The 21,876-nt window shown below is 39.3% G+C and overlaps 1 protein-coding gene across 3 annotated transcripts in view; it reads right to left on the bottom strand.

Moving 5' to 3' along the window:
- The window catches only part of SLC39A12 (solute carrier family 39 (zinc transporter), member 12), a 136,341-nt gene extending 126,648 nt beyond the window's left edge, over nt 1–9,693 (bottom strand). For all 3 annotated transcript variants that reach the window (XM_006894302.1, XM_006894303.1, XM_006894304.1), the window contains exon 1: nt 9,433–9,693. In XM_006894302.1, the coding sequence (XP_006894364.1) occupies nt 9,433–9,693 (261 nt within the window). The remainder of the gene's footprint in view (nt 1–9,432) is intronic.
- Nucleotides 9,694–21,876: the final 12,183 nt, after the last annotated feature.

Genomic DNA, 21,876 nt, shown 5'->3' with positions numbered 1-21,876 from the left:
GACAGGTCCTTAGAGAGGGACATCATGCTTGGGAGGGTGGAGGGATGGTGCAAAAAGAGAAGACCCTCTATGAGGTGGATTGATCCAGTGACTGAGGTAATAGGGATGAGTGTGTCAGAGGCAGTGTGATTGGCACAGGATTGAGCAGGGTTTAGGGCTGTTGTAGATAGGGTCACTAAGAGTCACAAGTGACTCAATGGCACATAACAACATTTGTTAGAAAAAGATGTCAGTTAGGAGACTTGGGGGAATCTAAAAAATTTTTAAGTCAATCAGGATGAGAATAAGATATAATCAAACTGTTGAATGAGTTCAGATTGAGTTATTTCTAAGTACTTAAGTTGTTTAATGGGGCTAGGTAAAGAGGATGAAAAATGTCAACACGCATAGTAGAATCATCATGAAGCCACCAGATCAGGTACATGTCACCAGGACCCAGTCAACCAGCACACAGCCTTGTACTTGTCATTTCCACCCCATCTGAGGTTTATGACTCCCTTGCCCACCCTAGAGTTTTTAAGTTGTCCCTTTCTAGGATTGAGATCAGGCACCAGGGCATGCACCACAGTGAATTGGCTAACAACCACTGGAGATGTGTGGCCTTTGGGTTAGCAGCACGCTTTCCTACAGATTACCTACTCTACTATATAGTATTAACTCCTATCTTGGGCACACGTAAGCAGTTACCCTGTATTAGACTGACTGATGATGATCCATGATGAGACCAGTATGTACTCCATAGAGTTTTCAATGACTTGATATCTCAGATCTAAATCACCAGACCTTTCTTCTGAGGCATCTCTTGGTAGATTCAAACTTCCAATCTGGCTGTTAGCAACCAAGCAAACATGAACTGTTCGCAATACTCAGAGACAGCTAGGATTAAAAGCACTATGGATATTGGTGGGGTGGGCTAGAATTTTAAGTTCATCGTCACTGGATTTGTTTTTGAGGGAGCTCTAATTGCATAATATGTAAGAAGTTGGGCTGTTAACTCAGAGATCAAAGCTATTTTGGTGGTTCAAATCCACCAGCAGCTCTCAGGAAGAAAGATGAGCAATCTCTTACCCTGCAATTTACAGCCTCTGAAACCCACTGGAGGGTAAATTTGAGTAAAAATCAATTAGATAGCAATGTGAGAGAGAGAGTGTGTGTTTTGGTTTTGTTGTTAAAAATGTTAAGCAGGGACTCAGTCACATATTTGCAAGAATATGTAGGGAAAGTTTGCAATAGCTCTTCCCTTCCCCCAAACAGGCATCAAGATCCAGGCTGCTAATTCTTTGTAAAGTGACTCTTTGTTAAAGAATAATGGACTCATTCAGGAATAATCCATTGATTTTTTTTTTCCTTTTTATTATTACAAGTAGAGGCAAAAGTTTTAAAGAGGGGGAAAAAAAACACACGGATTCTGAGAGTTAGTTTTAAAGATTTCATGAAGAAGCAAATTTGTGTAAGGGGAGGGGACCCAGAATAAATTTTGAGAACAAATCCAACCAGGTCAAATGGAATATCCAGATATCAGAACCAGTTGCCACTGACTTAATGCCAACTCATGGTAACTCCATGGATATCATGGAGAATAATGCTCTAGAGGGTTTTCAGAGGTTGAGTTTTGAGAGGAAGGTCATGAGGACTTTATTTCACAAGTCCTGTGGATGGATTCAAACCTCTAACCTTTTGGTTAGCAGCTGAGAAGGTTAGCTCTTTGCACTGCTTAAAGCTTTCGACTGTCCAGATCTTTGGTAATAATTGTCTGTCTGTGGTACAGTGACTTAAATAATATGAACCTTCCACCCATAGCTTTCCAATTTGGAATTTCACCCTCTTCATTTATGCTCAAGACTTTAATGAGTAATGTAGGGTATTAAGGGAATAGCATTAGGGTGGGATACAAGCTCTACCCTACTAAAAGGAATTTCCCAGGTCACCACCACCTTGAATTCTCTTCAGGCATAGTTCATAGCCCTGAGGTCTAATGAAAGCTCAATGTTTATTCTCTTAAGACACTGCATCTAACCTGGTCCTACTGTGCCAAAAGCTGACAGCCTCAATCTTCAGGTTCCTGGCCCATCATTCACCAGTCTCTGCATCTGTGTATATCAGCCTACATCACCGATAATCATGTGAGCCATTTCTCTGATGGCTTTTGAGTTTCTGTGAGCCCTTCCTGTGAATCGTTGGATGTAAAGATACAGAAGTAAGAGGACTGAGAGAGGAGGAATAATTAATGTCAGAGATGGTAGAATTGGACAGGAGTTTGGACATTTGGCACATCGTTAATTTACATTCTATAGGAACTAATCTTGTACTGTTGTTGTTGTTGTGTACCATCAAGTTGGAACCAATCCATAGCTGACCCTCCAGCAAGTTTTCAGAGGCAATAATCACATGAGCGAAGATTGCTCATCCTTCTCCCCTGGAGCCGCTGGTGGAAAAGCATGTGTTCAGGATTGCAGTGCAGATTCTTATCACTAGACCTCTAGAGCTACCTAGTCACTGATAAAGAAAGTGTGCACTGTTGTCCCTGTAGCTGAATCAGCTTTGCTCAATATTTACTCCAGGTAAGAGTCTCAGTAACAAATGCAATAGAAAAGCTTTTTCTACATTAGTTAACATAAAGATCATAAGAGACAAAATGGAAGAAAACTTAGAAGGCCTAGCCTATGGTATAAAGAGGCTGGCAAATACAGCCAGAAATGTACAACCAGGAGAGGATAACATCAATGAATGGGATCATCTAAAGATTATGTCCCTTTGGAAAAAGTTTATGGTGCATAAGGGCATGTCGGTTGGTTTCCAGCAAAAACTTGGGTAAAAATAAGGTCAACTGACAGGGGAAAAGCATTTAGCAATGACATTTCAGACGACGGTGTCATAATGAAATTTAAAGAATACTACAGGGCATCTATCAAAAAGGAGGGGATAAAGCTGATAATTCAATTACAGAATAGGCAAAAGATATGGAAAGTCCTTTCACAGAGGAAGACATTCAAAGGCCAACAGACACATGAAGAAATACTCAAAATCATTGGCAATAAGAGAGATGAAAATCAAAACCACAATTAATTATCCTCTCACCCTATTGTAGTGGCAAAATTTAACAGGACAGCAAACGAGGAATGTTGGAGAGGATGTGGAGAGACTGGAACTCTCATACACTGTTGAAGGGATTTTAAAATGGTATTTTGGTGTTTCCTCAAAGAGCAGAACATAGAGATTCCATATGAGCCAGTTATTCCACTGCTAGGAATGTATCCCAAGGTAAACAGGACTGAGACACAAATGGAGATTTGTACACTGATGTTCATAGCAGTCTTATTCACAATATCAGGATAATGAAAAAAGCCGAAATGTCTGTCAACAAACCAATAGATTGAGAAATAGCGTTACATTCACAAGATGGAATACTATGCCACACTCAGGAGCAACGATTTTGAAAAATGGTTTCTAATATGAGAGAGGCTAGAGAGCATTATGCTGAGTGAACTAACTCAGGTGCACAAGAACAAATACTGTACAAGACCATTATTATAAAAGCAGATGAATAACCAGCAGGATATGTATGGATATTCAGAAAGGGAAGGGGAAGGGCCAGGTGGGCTAAGAGTGAGGAGGGAGGGAAATCACAGGGTCGCTGAATCTTGTGGGTGGAGAGAGAGGAAAATAAAACCACCTCAAAACAAGGTATATGAATGAAACACAACATAAATAAATTTTAGTATGCAAACCCCCAAAAAAATATAAAAAAAAAAACAACCCAAAAAGCATTAGTTTAAGACAGTTGCCAGACTAGGAGACTAAACTTTAGGGAGTTGTGACCCAAAGAATATTTGACCTTTACTAACGAGTAAATCCACTGCCCTATGACATACTGTGGGCAAGTTGTAAGGAGGGACTGGTCCTTGGAGAGGGACATCATGTTTGGCAGAGTGGAGGGACAGTGCGGGAGAGGAAGACCCTTGAAGAGATGGATCTATTCTGTGAGTGGAGTGGTGGGAATGAGTGTGTTTGAGACAGCGAGGTTGGCACGGGATAGAACGGCGTTTAGGGCTCTTGTACACAGGGTCGCTATGAGTCGCAAATGACTCGATGGTATATAACAACAACAACAACAACAACAACATTAAGTTTTTTCCCCCTTAGGTTTTATGAGAGGAGAAATCTCAGCTGGTTTTCTGTAAAATATAAGGGAGGTACTATTTACCTCTAACCTTTCTCCACCAACAAACTGTAAGGATGTCAGCTGATAGCAGGCCTGTCCTAGATTTAATGGCATTTCTTTCTATCCGAAAAATAGTACCCAAGAATAATAAGCTCAGATAAGCTTGATGTTTTGCGTACTTCATCCATGAGTTATGGGGGGGATTAGGCATAGAATTCAATGTAAGGTCTCTGAAGCCTTGGGTCTTTATCTGAAATGTGCCTGTCAATCACCAATCACCTGGAATGCTTGCTGAAAAATTCGGTGTCAGCAGGGGTGAGGCTGAGGCAGTGGCCATCTGAAGGGAGGGGGGAGCCGGGGGAGCCGGATCCAGTGTGTGTGGAAGGTGGGTAGGGCCGTGCTGAGGAGTCTTGGGGTTTAGAAAGCAGTGTAAGTATTTCTAGACAGCCTGAGTGGTACAAATGTTGCCAAATAATCCAAAGGTTGGAGATTTGCATCCATTCAGAGATACCTACAAAGGCCTGGTGGTCTGACTCTGGAAAATCAATCAAGTTCTTCCACTACTGCACTGCTAGTGGTTTCGAATAAATTTAGATTGTTTTCTTTTACTGAGACTGAAAATTAAATTGAGATTGTTTATTTCCTTTCACAAATCCAAAACGTCATGTTCCTCCTATTTTCCTGACATTTAGGGATATGGACACACTGCATTGCTTTCTCTTTTTTTAACCACAGAATTTCTTTGTGAACTCTGCTTCTCAGGGCAAAGTCTGCAGAGAGATTCAACAACAACCTGAAGCCTTGTGGTTTGCGCTAGAATTGGGGTGTTTACAAAATCATTAGGGCACTTCCTCCTCTGCTCCATATGTTCCTGAGTGACAGGGAGGCATTGTGAATTCCTTGGCAATGAGTGAAGCTCTCAGTGAATTTAAGTCCTCAAAGCAGGATGATATTCAGCCTTTGTTTTACCTCAATCTCTTTCACAGAAAAAAAGAAATAGTAGCATAAGAAGATGAAACCATTAAAAGCAGCAATATGTCACTGCCTGGGAATGACTTTAACTCAAATTCAACATAATCTGGTCAAATTCACAAGAAAAAAAATACTCTCCCAAAAGAGAAAAGAAGAATAATTTTGCATGTTTACATTATCCTCAGCAAAACTAATATTCATCCAGCCTTAGAAATCTAGGCACTTCTGTTCATTAACGGGAAACATTCCCCTGAAGCAAATCCCCAGAGGATATGAATAAGCTATGACATCTAGTTATTTCCAGTGGGAAGTAATTTTTTTTTCCCTTCAGTTGCTCTATATATAAATTAATGTCATCATCAAGGACTTGCCTATTGTAACACATGTTTTCTCTTGGAACCACTGGGAATTTTAATCATGATCAAATTACTTATTGTTTGCACAGAGTAGAAAAAAAGTCTTTCTACTTGTAAGGTCCTCAGTCTTGAAAACAAAACAAAACTGTTGGCCAGGAAACGTTTTTCCCCCAGAATAAGGCATAACAGAGAAAGTCACCAAAATTTATTTTGGGGGCAGTTACTTGTTTCTGCTTTATTTATTTACTTAGTCAATTATTCATGGGTTCATTCTGAAAAATATCTCATGAGTCCAGAAATAAATGATGAAGATAGGTTTGGTTTCTATGTGAAGACATTTTAAAACACAGACACTTCCAGTTTATGCTTCTGTTCTTTCAGTCCCCTCTCCCTTTCATACTACACACCTACTCTGATGTTTATTTCCTAAGCCTCAACTTATATAACATTAAATGACCTGTTGTTGTTGTTATTGATTGCCACTGAGTCGAGTGCAACTCACAGCAACCTTATGAACAAAAGGCCTGAAGCCTTTCTATAACTATAGTCATTTATCAAAGTTCATAGAGTTTCCAGAGGCATGCTGTTTAGGAAGTGGATGCCACCCCTTCTTCCAAATCTGTCTTAAACTGTTAGCTTCCCCAAACACTGTCCACCATGGATTACCTTTTGGCATTTGACTTTCCAATGCCACAAGGTTCAGTATCACAGCAACTCCAGGTTACCTCAGTGCAACATAATGTCCTGGAAAGTAAAACTTCATCTTCTAAAAAAAACCCAAACAACAAACAATCAGTCCTACTGATAAAGACTGATGAAGTCCTCAAGACTATGACCCTTGTTGTTATTGTTATGTGCCATCGAGTCACCTGTGACTCTTAGTGACCCTATGTACATTAGCTCTGAACCCTGCACTATCCTGAGCTGATCTCATCATTTCACACAGACCTAATCCCATTTCTCCAGTCACTGAGTCAATCCATCTCATCCTGGGTCTTCTTCTCTTGAGCTGTCCCTCTACCCTTCCAAGCATGATTTACTTCTCTAAAGACTGGTCACTCCTGTCCAACAAGTCCAAAATATGTGAGATGGAGCTTCAGAATCTTTGCCTCTAAGGAGCAGGTGGTTTTACTTTCTCCAGAACAGACCTGTTTGTTCTCTTGGCAGTCCACAGTATGTTCAACATTTTTCTCTAGCATCACAACACAAAGGCAACTATCCTTCTATCATCCTTAGTTATTGCCCAGCTCTCTGATGCATAGCAAGTATTTGCAAAGACCACGGCCTGGATCAGTCACACTTAAGTCTCCAGACTGACGTTGTTGCTCTTCAGTACTCTAGAGCAGTCCCTAGCAGCAGACTTTCCCAATAAAATTCACCTTTTGATTTTTTGAGTGCTGGTGCCAAGAGTGTTGATTCTGGAATCAAGCAAGCTGAAGTTATCAACAATCTCAGTCTCTTCTCGTCCATCATGAAGTTACCTGTAGACCCAGTAGTGAGAATCTTTTTTCTTGATGTTGAGCTTCAATCCATATTGAAGGCTACAGTCCTTGACCTTCTGCAGCAAATACCTCATGTTCTCTTCAGTTTTAGCAAGCAAGATTATGTCATCAGCATAATGCAGGCTGTTGACAAATCTTCCTCCAAGCCTGATGTCACATTCCTCGTCATAACGTCTAGCCTCCCAAATGCATATAGACTGAAAAGATACGGAGATAGGATGCATCCCTGACACACATCTTTCCTGATCCTGAATGAAGAAAAAACTCACCCCCATAGCTCAACTGTCAGCCAAAGGATGCCTCAATCACTCACTTATTAAACTCTCTGTAAAGGGTAAAAATAAAGGCTTCAGTTATTTAACGTGCAACATGTTTGAAAGGATTCAATTAATTGGGTGGTCAAGTTGGAACTGACTCATGGCTGACCCTCCAGCAGGTTTTCAGAGGCTGTCAATATCATGGGTAGAAGTTACTCATCTTTCTCTTGCAGAGCAGCTGGTGTTCTGCCCACGTAATGCCCCTCAAAGGAGATCCAATCACACATCTGAAAATTTCAAGAGCGTTTATTAATTCCACATGTGGAGACTTTCTCCCTCTTCAAGAGGGTGGTGGGGGGAAAATCCTCGAGCTCCCCCCCAATTGCTTTTATAGCTTTCTTTGGGTGACCTGTTGGGGCAGGGGGATTGAGATCATGGTTGGTGGGTTGGGGGATCAGTCATGTGGGTCAGCTTCTGATGGGCTGGCTACTTCCTTTACTTCCTCTGTGTCATGTAGACACTAGTTAATCCTTTAATTTGCAAGGACAGATAAGACTCTACCCAGGGTATTCGTGTTTGCCTTAAGTTAAGAATTTTTATGGCCCACTTCTGCCTCTAGCATTAATGGGGGTTTATAAAAAATGGGGGTTTTGCTGTCCCTTCGCTGGTAGATTCAAACCACCTGTTTTTGCATTGGTAGCACAATTGTTTACCTAGTGGGCCACTAGAGAGTAGGCATGCCTATAACCCAAACTCAAAAGCCAAGTTCTCTGCCTTCAAGTGGATTCTGGCCAAGAATAATCCTTCATTGGTTTTCCACACCTGTAAATCTTAATGGAAGGAGAAAGTCTTTCTCCCTCTGAGCAGCTGATAGATTTGAATCTCCAACCTTTTGACTGGCAGCTTGAAATTTATGTACTTGTCCCCTCAGAGTTCCTTAAACAGGCCAATGCAGGGATCAAAAATATCAGAAAGATATATAAGCACCTTAGAATAATCATATGAGGGGAGGGGACAGGACTGCATTTACTCAGGGTAAAGTTTGGAAGACAGAAAGAGGTAGGAAAGAATTATTGGAAACAGGAACCACAAAGAGGAAGTGAGAAGAATGTTGTTATATTGTGAGTATTCAGCATCTTAATACCAAAAGTGTATGAATTATTGAATAGATAACTGATTTGCTCTGTAAACTTTTATCCAAATCACAATAAAAATATTATTTAAAAAAAAAAAAATGAAAGAAAAGCTAATCCAGAAGGTGAAATAAGCAAAATAACCCGGAGAGTTTTTTAAAGATCCCTCTGCAGGGCAATGGCATTTAGTATCTGGAGGACAAAACCCAGCAGGGGTACTTTGTTACCTGGCCCAGTTATTTGTTATGTGCAGCCAGGATTGAGATTTACCAGGAAACAAGGAAAAGGTCAAACATCAGAACTCCAGAGGCCCTGTGTCAGTTTTAGTTTCACCTGCATCACTTCCTTCCCTAGCCTCAGAGTCTTCATTTTTCACCTGTGGGTAAGGAGTTGCACTGCCAACCCCAAAACAGGTAGGTCAAATCCACCAGCTGTGCTTTGGGAGAAAGATAGACAATCTTCACTCATGCAATGTATGGGAAGCCAATACTAAATATTTGTAGTAAACTGAATGCTATTTCAGGTTGTGTGGGAGGCACGGTTCAAGCTAGAGTTCACCCTGAGGCACTAAGGCAATCCTTAAGGGTTTACCAGATTCTTGCATTGTATTTGCTGACCCCTCCCTCCTGAGTCTGGAGGAAGGTTTTTCAATAGAAAGAGCTTGGCTTCATTTGCATTGAATTTTCTTTGTGATTTATTTCCTGATAATTTTCAATAAAGATACAGGGAAGCTGGAATAGGAGTCTTCAATCGAGAACTGCTGCCCCCCTTTTTTTCATGCTCTCTGTTCTATCTCATTCTTGGCTGGCTGTCTCATTATTAATAATCATAAAAATACTTTACCCTCAGTATGCAACACAATATATAGTGGATTTTCAAGTTATAAATGGCACAGGAAAAGATTGCCCATCCTTCCCCCAAGGAGCAGCTGGTGGATTTGAACCAGGGTTGGCAGCACAACTCTTTAGCCACTAGGTTATGAAAGTTATATAATTCATGAATGTCTTTAGAACATGCCTTAGTAACTGACCCCAATTCTACGGCACTAACCTGATTGCAGTCTTCTTGCTTTCCATTTGTCCTCTGTGGGCACCCAGTTTTCTCCAACAACATCTTTAGGAGGATTTTTGTATGGTTCTGAGGTGGGTGGTCACCAGCAGACAGAGCTCGAAGAACATCTGTCAGAAGGCCAGGATTCCACGTGTGGCTACTGTCCTGGCTTGGGGGATTTTCCAGCTGAGTTTCAGCAACAAGGCTGAGCAGAAGGAACAAGGGCATCCAAAATATTGGAAACTTTCTCCAGAAACACATTTTCACTTTTACTCAAGCCTGTCTTGGATGGAGATGGAGATTGGACTGCTGTTCACAGGATAAACTTGCAGCCAGAGAACTCTCTGTAAAGCAGAAAAATAAAGACTTCAGTTATTTCGCCTGCAACATGTTTGAAAGGATTCAATTAATTGGGTGGCTAAGCTGATTTGCAATAGCAAGCTGTTTCTAAACAACAGGGGTGCTGTAGGTATTTTATAACCCTAAACTGTTTTGGCTGTAGACTTTCAAACTGTGGAAGATTAGCTAAGAAGCTCCTTTTATTGTTGCATTCTGAACTGTGCATATTGTTTTCGTTGTCATTTATACTAGTATCAACTCGTAGTGAATCCTAGGTGTCAGAGTAAAACTGCCCTGTAGGATTTCCTAAACTGTGATCGATCTTTGTGGGAACAGATTTCCAGGTCTTTTGCCCAGAGGAGCATCTGATGGGCTCAAATCTTAGACTTTTCAATTAGAATTAAGCCTCTTAACCATTGTGATCCCAGGCATCCTTGAACTAAGCATAGACTGAAAAACATAGAAAGAATATGTTCTCTGTTTAACCAGCAGGGAGACTCCACAGAGGCGGCATCTTCATTTTGGAACAGAATTCCTTATTTTTTTGTGCTTATGAGCAAAGTAGGTGAATAAAAGTAAAGGTAAAAGAAGTTCTAAATTATGAACATGGCTTTAAGTTAGAAGATTTTAGGCCAAGTATGCTACTCAAGGAAAGTTAGTACGTCTGATAATTCTCTGTTAATTTTGTTAGTTGACTAACCATCAAGATTCTGGAGTCCGAAACTTCAAAGGCAAATAAGATACTTTCAGGACCTCACAGTCATGACAAGTCCAACACCCACTGGTCAGTGAAGGGAGTGAGCAAGGGGACAGTTTAAAACCAACCAATGTACTAGAAAAAATGTTCTTTGCAGCCAATTGCTTAATGAACATAAGATGCTCAGTCTCTCTCTCTCTCTCATGTCAGATCCTGGCAGAGAGATGAGCTAATAATGACCGTAGGATAGTCACCAAGATGAGGGATTACTTTTACTGTGTAAGAAAGGAGAGTGAGTTTAGAATTCTTATGTTGACATTTTAAAAATGACAGAGGCTGATACAAACATTTCTAAATCCAATGCTTACCTTCAGAAGGAAGATAAATGGCTGTTTATCTGGAGCTCTGCAGTCTTTTCACTCTCAGACAGTATTCCGTGGTTACAAAGTCCTCAGTTTTTAAAATTCCTTGGTGGTGCACTGGGAACTGGAGGGGATTATTCAGCTTGGAAAAGTTTCTGGTTGCCATGGGGAAAGCTGCTCTGAAGGTAACAATGAAGGTGGAAAAAGTAAGAATGCTTTCTGGCTGGCAGAATTTTAGGATAACCATGAAAATGTGGCTAATGAATCAAGAATTTTTATTCATCAAGTCACTAAAACTCATGGACAGTCACTTGCCTTTTAAAGGATGGAATCTAGGTCAAAGGGTCTCACCTTGCAGAATAAGAAAACTACAAAAATAATTTTTTCCTCTTTCCAGTTAATTATTTTAAAAACTGTTTTATGCAGACTTAAACCAAATATATATTTAAAAAGCTGTGTTCTTTAGAAACTTATTTCACAAAATACAGAGGTTTGAAAAACTGAAAGCAGTCAGAATTAACTCAGAATTGACCCTCCAGTGGGTTTTAGAAGCTGTAAATCACACTGGAGGAGATTGTCCTTCTTTCTCCTGTGGAGAAACAGGTTGGTTTCAACAGTCACATGGTGCAGCCTTTGGGTTATTAGCACAACTTCCTACAGAGTAGGTCACTAGAGCGCTGTTAAAACAGAACAAAACTTCTGAAGTATTTATAAATGGATTTGTTTTCAGACAAACATTTAATAAAACCTGTGAAAACCAGAACCTATATACTGTGGAAATCTGCTGTTGTAGGTGTTTTCATATACCATTCAGTTGGAACAAGCCCATAGCTGACCCTCCAATGGTTTTTCAGAGGCTGTAAATCGCATGGGAGGAGACTGCCCATCTTTCTCCTGCTGGTGGATTAAATTGCATGCCTCTGAATTGGAGTGCAATATTTTTCCACTGAAAGGAGCATAAAAGACTGTTCCTGTCAAATGCAGTAAACCTGTGAGTTCTGGAAAAACAAAGCTGTATCTTTGGGTTCTGGTTCTTACAGGTTTCACTGTTATTTCTTGAAGGAATAGAATTTCTATGTTCAAAAAAAGTGGATTCAAGTAGGAGGTAGGGTAGTAAGGGTAGAAATTCAATCTATAATCTACTACCATTGAGTTGATTCTTAATCAAAGTGATTCCATAAGACAATAGCACCTATATGGTTTTTTAAATTGTAATCTTTACAGAAGAAAATTGCCCCATATCTCTCAAATATAGCAGAAGATGGGTTTGAATGGCTGATCTTTTGATTAGCAGATAGATGTCTTAATCATAGTGCTATTAGGATTCCTTGAATAGTAAATATCACAAAGTAAATAAAAAGAATATGCCAGATTGACATTTTTTAACTCAGTTCTACAGATGTAGGAAGACAGTGAGCGATAAGATAAAGCAAAGTAAAATAGAAGAGAAAGAAATCAGAATTATTAGTCTCAGCAACTACTAATTTGAGACCTACAAGTGGATAATGTTGAAAGAATGCTAATAATACTAATAGAAATCTAGAAAGTGTAATTCCTAGATGGCCCTAAGTTTCTCTTTAATAACCCATCAGGGAGTACTTGTGGCTTTATCTCAACTGTCAACAGAAGGACTTGTCATGTTTCTTTTGAGCTCTAGGGTGAGATGAACTGGTGTTAGAGCCTTGAATCATCAGTCAAACAGTAAACATTGGAGTGAGAACTTGGACTCAAGTCAAAATCCCAAGCTGAGAGAATTCAGTGGAAACAGAGCATTGAGTAGGAAATTGGACTCAAAACTAGAGAGAGTGGAACCATAGTATGTGTAGGCTCTGGGTCTGCAGCCATCCCACTGGAGCAATCCCTTGAACATCAAGTGTGGATTTGATTACCTCAATCTCAGGACATGGGGTAAGGTGTCTGAGAAGACAGTTCAGCACCTCTAGAAATTCAGCAAATCTATAGCCTGGTGGGTGAAAGCAGAAACTACCAGAAGAATATCTATTTATGCTTTATTGACTATGAAAATGCATTTGGCTATGTGGGTCACAGTAAATTATAGCCAACATTGAGAATAATGGGAATCACAGCAAAACTTATACCTAGATCAGAAGACATTAGGCTTCAGGAGAGAATATGCCATCAGATGAGACACTCTTCTCCAGAGCTAGCACTTTCAGGTATGGGGAAGAGAAGAGACCAAAACTCCCCTGGGGAAGTTCTCTCCATTTAGAGATCCCTGCCACTCTGTGATCATCCCAGGGACCAAATAGGACAGTAGAGTTCATTACATGGAGCTACAAGCAGGGGAAAGATTCACTGTCCTAGCTGGCATGATGATCTGTGAGAAAGAGAGCTGACTTGAAACACCCCTAGAAAGAAACTGCTTAAGTGGAGCACCTGGTCTCACACCACTCAGACACTTCACAGACAAAGGAGGACAATAGAGTTTGGGAGAAGGGACTACAATAAGGCAAGATTCTTGCAGAGCTACATTTCAAACCTGTGAGAACCTGAAGAACTTTAGGAAAGGCAAATTTTCCCATCAAGGACTTCTTGTACAGTGAGTGGGCCACTCACTATAATTGTTAATGAATAAACCATAAAGATAAGAACCATCAACAACTTATGCAGACACAATAGAAACAGTTTAACATGTATCAGGAAAAACTTCACATAATGACAGGAAAGCAGAAGACAACTTTAAACACTGAAAAAAAATTAAGCCTTCTCAAAAAAACAAAACAACAAAAAAAACCATAGCACATTGCAAATCCAGAAAAGCAGAAGATATATATGTATATGGAGGCATTCAAACAGCTATGGAAGAAGGTACAAATGATGGAAGAAACAATGGAGTTAGACATCAAGGGAGTATACTAAAGGCAGAGAACCAGAAGAAATATTGATCTGGGGTTATTTGAACAGCTACAGAAGAAGGTGCAAATGATGGGAAAAAATAATGTAAGCCATTAAAAAAGGAAATACTCCAGAAATAGGGACCAAGAAAAAAAATATTGATGAGGAGGAACATGAACAACTATGGCAGGAAATGTAAAAAATAGAATAGAGAATTGAAACTATAGGTAAAGAAGTGCAAAATCTATACAAATAATCACAAGATAGAGAGGGTATGGCCAACACAGTACTGTAAATAACAGAAATGCATGAAAATGCAATCCAGAATATTAATACCAAAATGGCAGAAGTGTCTAATACACTGGAGAGACAAAAAAGTAGAACAGAAGAGATGGAGCAGAGAGTCAGTGGGCTGGAAAAAAAGAACCTCAATAGAAACATGTTGTTGTTGCTATATACTGTCTAGTTGCCTGCAAATCATAGCAACACTTCATACAATAATCCTAAATCCTTTTCTATCCTGAGCTAATCTTACTGTCTCTGACACATACACCCCCATTACCACAGTCACTGAATCAATCCATCCCATCAAGGGTCTTTCTCTCTTGCACTGTCTTTCCACCTTCCTATGCATGATGTCCCTCTTGGAATATATCCAAAATATGTCAGATGAAGTTTCAGAACCCTTCCCTCCAAGGAGCAGCCTGGTCTTACCCTCTCTTGGACAAACCTGTTTGTTGTCCTAGCCGTCCATGTACTCTTCTCCAGCACCAAAGCTCAAAGGCATCAACTCTCCTTCTATCAAACCTAGTCATTGTCCAGCTCTCTGATACCTACAAAGTAATTGCAAAGACTATGGCCTAGATCAGGTACACCTTAGTCTCCAGACTGACATCGTTTTTCTTCAGTACTTTGGAGAGGTCTCTGACAGTAGACTTCCCAAAGAAATTTGTCTTTTGATTTCCTGGCTGCTGGTACCAAGAGTTATGATTGTGGAGCCAAGCACACTGAAACTGTTAACAATCTCAATCTCTTCACCAACTATCATGATGCTGCCAATCAGCCCAGTGGTGAGAATCTCTTAATGTTGAGCTTCAATCCATATTGCAGGTTGAAGTCCTTGACCTTCTACAGCAAATGCTTCCAGTCCTGCTCAGTTTCAGCAAGCAAGGTTCTGTCATCTGCATAACACAAATTGTTGATGATTCTTTCTCCAATGCTGATGCCACATTTCTCCTCATAATGTTCTTTCAGCCTCCCAGATAAGCTTTTCTGCATATAAATTGAAAAGGTATGGAGATAGGACACATCCCTGATGTGCATACTTCCCAATTCTGAAACAGAAGAAAAATTAGATATGAGATGTAAAGAAAATGAAGAAAACATTACAATCATGTGGGATGAGATCAAGAGGAATAACACAGATATGATTAGAATTCTAGAATATGAGAGGGACAGGGAAATTACAGGAAGAAAATGTCCCAGGTATTATGAAAAATTAAGAAATCCACATTCAAGATGCTTCACAAACACCAACTAGACTAGATCCAAAAAGAAAAACATTAAGAAATATCATATTCAAATGCTCAAAAAAAAGATAAGAATAAGATACTAAAAGTAGTACAAGAAAAACAAAGAGTCAATCACAAAGGAGAAACAATTAGATTAAGTTCAGATTTCTTAGTAGGAACCTTTCAAGCAAGAAGAAAATAGGATGGCATATACAGAAAGTTAAAAGAAAACAATTGCCAACCAAGGGTTCAGTATCCAACAAAGCTGTGCAGACTCATTCTATGAAGTAAGCATAACTCTGATACCCAAACCAGGCAAAGATATTAACAAAAAAAAAAAAGAAAACTACAGACCAATATCTCTCATAAACATAGAAAAATCAATAACAAAGTTCTGGCTAATAGAACAACATAACAAAAAACTAATTCATCATTAACCAAGTGGGATTCACAACAGGTATACAAGGACAGTTCAACATAAGAAAAACAAACAACATAATCCATCGCACTAACAACAAAAATAACAAGAACCACATAATCCTAGCAACTGAAGCAGAAAAGGCATTTGACAAAATTCAATACACTTTTCTGATTAATACACTAAGCAAATATGAATATAAGGGAATTTCCTCAACATAGTGAAAAGTATATATGCAAAACAAAAAACAATTATCATTCTCAATGGAGAAATACTTAAACATTTTCCTTGCAAACAGGGACCAGACAAGGATGCCCACTGTCACCACTTCTTTTCAATATTGTATTGGAAGTACTTGCTAAGGCAATATGACAAAAGAAGGAAATAAAAGACATCCTGATCCAAAAAGAAGTTGTTAAACTGTCACCAAATGCAGAAGATATGACAGCATACACAGAAAAACCCAAGACGGCAACAAAAAAACCCTTTTAGAGCTAGTGAACTAATTTAGTTCGGTGGCAGAAGACAAGCACAGTATAAAAAGTCAGATGGATTCCTCTACAGTAACAAAGAAAACAAACAGAAAGAAACCAAGAATGTAATAAGATTTACAATAGTCAACCACAAATTACGATACTCCCCAAAATTAATCTAACTAGAGACACAAAAGACCTGTACAAAGAAAACTACAGATTTTCTGCAAGAATCAATAAAAGACACTAATAAATGGGAAAATGTGCCCTGCTCATGGATAGAAAGAATCAGTATAATTAAAATATCAATCCTATCTAAAGCAATCTGCATGTTTAATGCAATCCCAATATCAAATACCAAATCCTTTTTCAAGCAGATTAAAAAACTAATTGTCGTTTCCTTGGAGAGGAAAGAGACCTTGAATAAGCAAAATACTTCTGAAAAACAAAAATGAAGTGGGAGATATAGCACTCCCAGACCTCAAAACCTACGACACAACTGTAATAACCAGAAAAAAACCATGATACTGATACAATGGCAGACAATATTGAGAACCCAGAAATGGACTTACCTATACAGTCAACTGATATTTGACAAGGATACAAAAATCTAACAAATGGGGAAACAATTACTTCTTTAACAAATGGTGCTGGCAAAACTGGTCTGCTTCCTGAAGAAAGCTGAAACAGGAACCACATACACAAAAATCAACTCAAGGTAGATCAGAGACCTAAGAGTAAAGCCCAAAACCATAAATATCAGAAGACACAGTAGGACCAAGCTTAGAAAGCTTAGCATATGATATAAAGAGGCTGACAAATACAAACAGGAAAGGATAACAGTGATAAATGGGATCTTCTAAAGATTAAATCCCTGTGCTCATCAAAACCTTTTTTCAACAGTGTAAAAAGAATACTTACTGAGTGGGAAAAAAACATTTAGCAATACCATCTCAGAGGCAAAATTTTAATAACAAAAGTTTACAGAATCCTACAGGGCCTCCATAAGAGAAACACTGATAATCCGATTACAAAACAGGCAAAAGAAATGAAAAAAAAAAACAAAAAAAAAAAACACAACAACAACAACAAAAAAAAAACAACCAGGCAAAAGACATGAAAAGACTTTTAAAATTGTTTTTAATTATTATTTTTTAATTTAAAATAAATTTTTTGTTTTATACTGGTTTACTTAAAAAGTTCATATACATTGTTTTATACACCGGGTCTTTTCCTGTTATAGAAACACATTTCACAGAAGAAGACATTTTGGTGGCCAACAAACACATGAATTTTAAATGCTCAGAATCACTAGTAATAAGAGAGATGCAAATCAAAACCACAGTGAGAAGACATTTCACCCTAGTAACAGTGTCAAAGTATAGCAGGACAGCAAGCGGTAAATATTGGAGAGGGTGTAGAGAGATTGGAACTCTCAGATACTGTTTGTGGGATTGTAAAATGATACAGCTACTCTATAAGGCAGTTTGGTCTTTCCTCAAAAAGCTGAACATTGAAAATCAATATGATTCTGACATTCCATTGCTAAGAATATACCCCAAGGAAACTGAAACTGAGACACAAATGGAGATCTGTACAACAATGCTATAACAATGTTATTTACAATCACAAGAACATGGAAACAGCCCAAATATCCAACCACAATAAAATTGATTGAAAAATTATGGTATATTCACTCAAAGGAATACTAAATCTTATATAACTTGGGAAATAACTCAGACTCCTAAGGACACATACTCTTTAAGACCATTATTATAAAAATAGAACAACTAGTAAAATGTATATGGGGATACAAGGGGGAGGGGGAAGGGTAGGAGCAGAGGAGTGAAGACAGATAGTGGGAAAAAATTACAGGGTCAAACAGTTTGTTGGGTGGAAGGAGAGAATAAAGGTAATGTGAGAAGTCCACCAGAGACCTGAAAAGATGAAGTAATGATGGGTATAGTCCAATGGTGATTAATTTTATAAAACTCAATGTTTGGAAATTATTGTATGAATCACAATGTCAGTGAAGGAAAAGTGTGAAACAGGTACACAAGCCCACTATGTACATGAATGGAATACATTGTACATGAATAATTACATACAGACTAATAAAAATAAAATTCAAGAACACCCCCCCTTCGGGAGGGATGCTAGGAAAGGTAGAGTATTGGCAAAGGAGAGGAAGACCCTCGACCAGGGGAATTGATGAGGTGACGGCCACTATGGGCTCTTGTGTGTCAGGAAGTGTGAGGATGGCACAGGATAGAATACGGTTCAGATCTTTTGTTCATAGAGTCACTATGAGTCGTACTCAATTGCACAGCACCTAACAACAACAACATCTAGATCAAGAGGCTGTTGTCCAAAAAAGGCAAGGAAATAGTACATGGTTTAAAATCAGGAAATGTGTGCATCATGGTTGTATCCTCTGTCCATATCTATTCAATCTGTATTCTGAACAAATCATTCAAGAAGCTGGACTCTATGAAGAATGTGGCATTAGGATTGGAGGAAGACTTATCAACAACCTGTGTTGTGAAGATGAAACAACCTTCACTTGCTCAAAGCAAGAAGGATTTTAAGCACTTGCTACAGCAGGTCAAAGAGTACAGCCTTCAAAATAGATTACATCTCAATGTACAGAAAACAAAAATGCTCATCACCAAACCAGTAGGTACCACCATAATAGATGGAGAAAAATATTGAAATTGTCAAGAACTTCATATTTCTTGATTCACAATCAACACTATGGGTATCAACAGTCAGGAAATCAGGAGATGATTATTCTGGGAAAGTCTGTAGCTGGGAAACGTCTCCAAATTAAGGAAAAATGATGTCAGTTTGAGGATTAAGGTGTACCTGATTCAGGCGAAGATCTTTTCAATCACTTGCTATGCATCTGAGAGCTGGGCAATGAATAAGGATGACAAATAAAAAAAAATTGATGTCTTTGAACTGTGGTGTAGAAGAGTACTAAATAACCCATAGACTCCCAAAAGAACAAGTATGGAAAAGGTGCAGCCATTGTGCTCCTTGGAGAAATGACAAACCATCTCACATAGTTTGGACATGTCATTAGACGTTATTCCTTGTAGAGAAACATCATGCTTAGAAAGATGGATGGATGGAAAAGAGTTAGACCCTCAACCAGGTGGACTGACACAGTGACTGCTGCACTTAAGTATGAGAAATAATGAGGACGGCACAGGAGAGGGCAGTGGTCAGATCTGTTGTTCATAAAGTTGCTATGAGTCAAAATCAACCCGACAACACCTTAACAACAAGTGAATAGGGAGTTGCCTTCCAATCCAAAACTGGAATCCACTTGGTGCTCCAAGGGAGAAAAATATGCAGCTTCCTCTTACAGGATTTATAGCTTCTGAAAATCCACTAGAGGTTCATGTATGAGTCATTGTTGACTTGATGACAATGAGTTTGTGTTGGTTGGGTTTTTGTTTGTTTTATTGTAAGCTTGTTGCCTTTAAATTCTTTGGGGTTACCTTCTTCCTGAAATTAAGCCTCCACTTCCTCATCCAACTCCAATTAACAAATCACAAAATCTGCCATCTGTGCCCAAGTCTCAGATTACCAACTGCATAGTTGCTTCAGGGCTGGATTCTTATACGCGCTGATCAGTTCTTTCAGGAGCAGTGGTCCTGCTGGCATGGCTCCCCGGTTAGGCCACATTGACGTTGTTGTTACTGTTGCATAGTCGCCCAGAGCTGACTCTCCAGGGTGTTTTCAGAGGCAGTTAATCACATGGGAGGAGATTACCCATCTTTCTCCCATGGAGCTGCTGGTGGACTTGAACTACGTGCCTTTAGAATTGTAGCAGTTTATTTTTATTTTATATTTTTAATTTTAATTACAATTTTAATTAAAGTTTAGAGAAAAGTTAGATTTTCATTTCTTCACTGTTGCGCCACCTCTCCCTCTCTCTTCCCTTTCTCCAGTTGACTTTTTTGTGGGGTTTGTTTGTTTGTTTGTTTGTTTGTTTGTTTTAATATTCATTCATTGTTGCACAATTACCTCCCTCCCACTCCATCCCAGCACAGCTTCTTGCACCTAGGGCCACAAGAGCTCTCTGCTCGAACATCAGTGGTAACCTGGAAGTCCTATATGGCCTGGCTTAAGAATCCCTGAAGCTTGAGATTCCCTCCTAATAGAACTCCAAAGTACTGTTTCCCACAGGAATTCTCTAACACCATCCACCACCAATCTCTTCCATTCTAGTCGCAAACCACATGGCTCCATGACTACATGAAATTTGTCATTGTCACATGCTCAGTAGCTGCTCCTTTTGGCCCTAGGCTTGCTCCACCCTCAACCTTCATAGTTTAATCTTCAATCTAACTACCAATCTTATTCTCACTCTATTCCATCATGTAGTAAAACAAAATTGAGGAGTGGTTAGGGAAGCCCTGTATTTAGACTCCCAGGCCGATAAAACAGTGAAGGCCTAGCAAACAGATCACAGGAAACAAGTGGATGCAATAAGAAACATTTGACTGAACACAGACGTGTCAGCCTGAGACTCTGGGTTGTTGCTTAATTAAATAAATCCTCCACGCCCAGACTGCCTGCTTCTCTAACAAACTTAAAAGAAATTTTTCTTAAGCATGTTTATGTTTTCACTTCAAACCAACTTCTGATATTAATGAGTTTCATATGTTAACTCATTGTGTAAAGAAAAAGCTAATTTCATTCTGATTTATATTTGCAAGACATTTAGCCCATACTTTGAACCAGTCTTGTGTGAAATATTTCCTGATATACAGGGGCTAATCTATACATTGTTGTTGTGCACCGTAGAGTGAGAACCAAACCATAGCTGATCATCTGGAGGGTTTTCAGAGGCAGTTAATAGCACAAGAGGAGATTGTCCAGCCTTCTCCCAAGGAGCAACTGGTGGAAGTGATCTAACCAACCAGACTTGTTGCTTTTTTTAAAAAATTCAGTTGTGTCCAGTTCTTTGCTTTTGGGGGTGTCTGATCTTCAAATTTCTTCCTCATGTCAATATAATGAGCTAACACATGTATCCTGCCTTAATACAGAGGTCCACAAGATGGCAAAAAATAAAGGCGAGATCCCAAACAAAGATGCAGCTTTCTTGTGTGTATATTTTAAGACCACAATGTGCATTTGTGCAGGTTGGGCATTGTGGACCCTTAAAGATTAACACTGACTTTTGTAATCACCACAGATTTACATATGTGGTTCAAAAATTTTCCAGAAGATCATTAGACAAATACCCTTTCTCCATTCATGCACATGCACAGTGTGGGTTGATGGTAAGGCTGAGGGGGCTTACTTATCTTAAGCACCCTTCTCTCTTCCTTTTGGCCATCTGTGATGTTAGCTTAAAAGTTGTTTTACTAACCATTACATTAGGCCCCTCTACATCTAGGAAAGGTATTTGGCTGTGTGGATCATAACAAACTGTGGCTAACTCTGAGAAGAATGGGAATCCCAGAACACTTGATCGTGCTAATGAGAAACCTATACTTGGGCCAGGAGGCAGTTGTCAGAACAGAGCAGGGTAACATTGCATGGTTCAAAATTGGGAAGGGTGTACACAGGGATGTGTCCTCTCTCCACACCTCTTCAACCTGTATGCAGAACAGATCATCCGGTAGGCTGGGCTCTATGAGGAGAAGTGTGGGGTCAGGATTGGTGGAAGATCTATCAACAATCTGCATCATGCAGATGATACAACCCTGCTCACTGAAACTGAGGAGGACCTCATGCACGTACTGCAGAGAGTCAAAGACTGCAGCCTTCA

Source organism: Elephantulus edwardii, unplaced genomic scaffold, assembly GCF_000299155.1.
Source record: "Elephantulus edwardii isolate Elephantulus edwardi_28Jun2011 unplaced genomic scaffold, EleEdw1.0 scaffold00139, whole genome shotgun sequence".
In the NCBI taxonomy this organism is placed as follows: Eukaryota; Metazoa; Chordata; class Mammalia; order Macroscelidea; family Macroscelididae; genus Elephantulus; species Elephantulus edwardii.
Note: the sequence above shows the minus strand (reverse complement) of the source record. Positions and strands in the feature narration are given on the sequence as shown.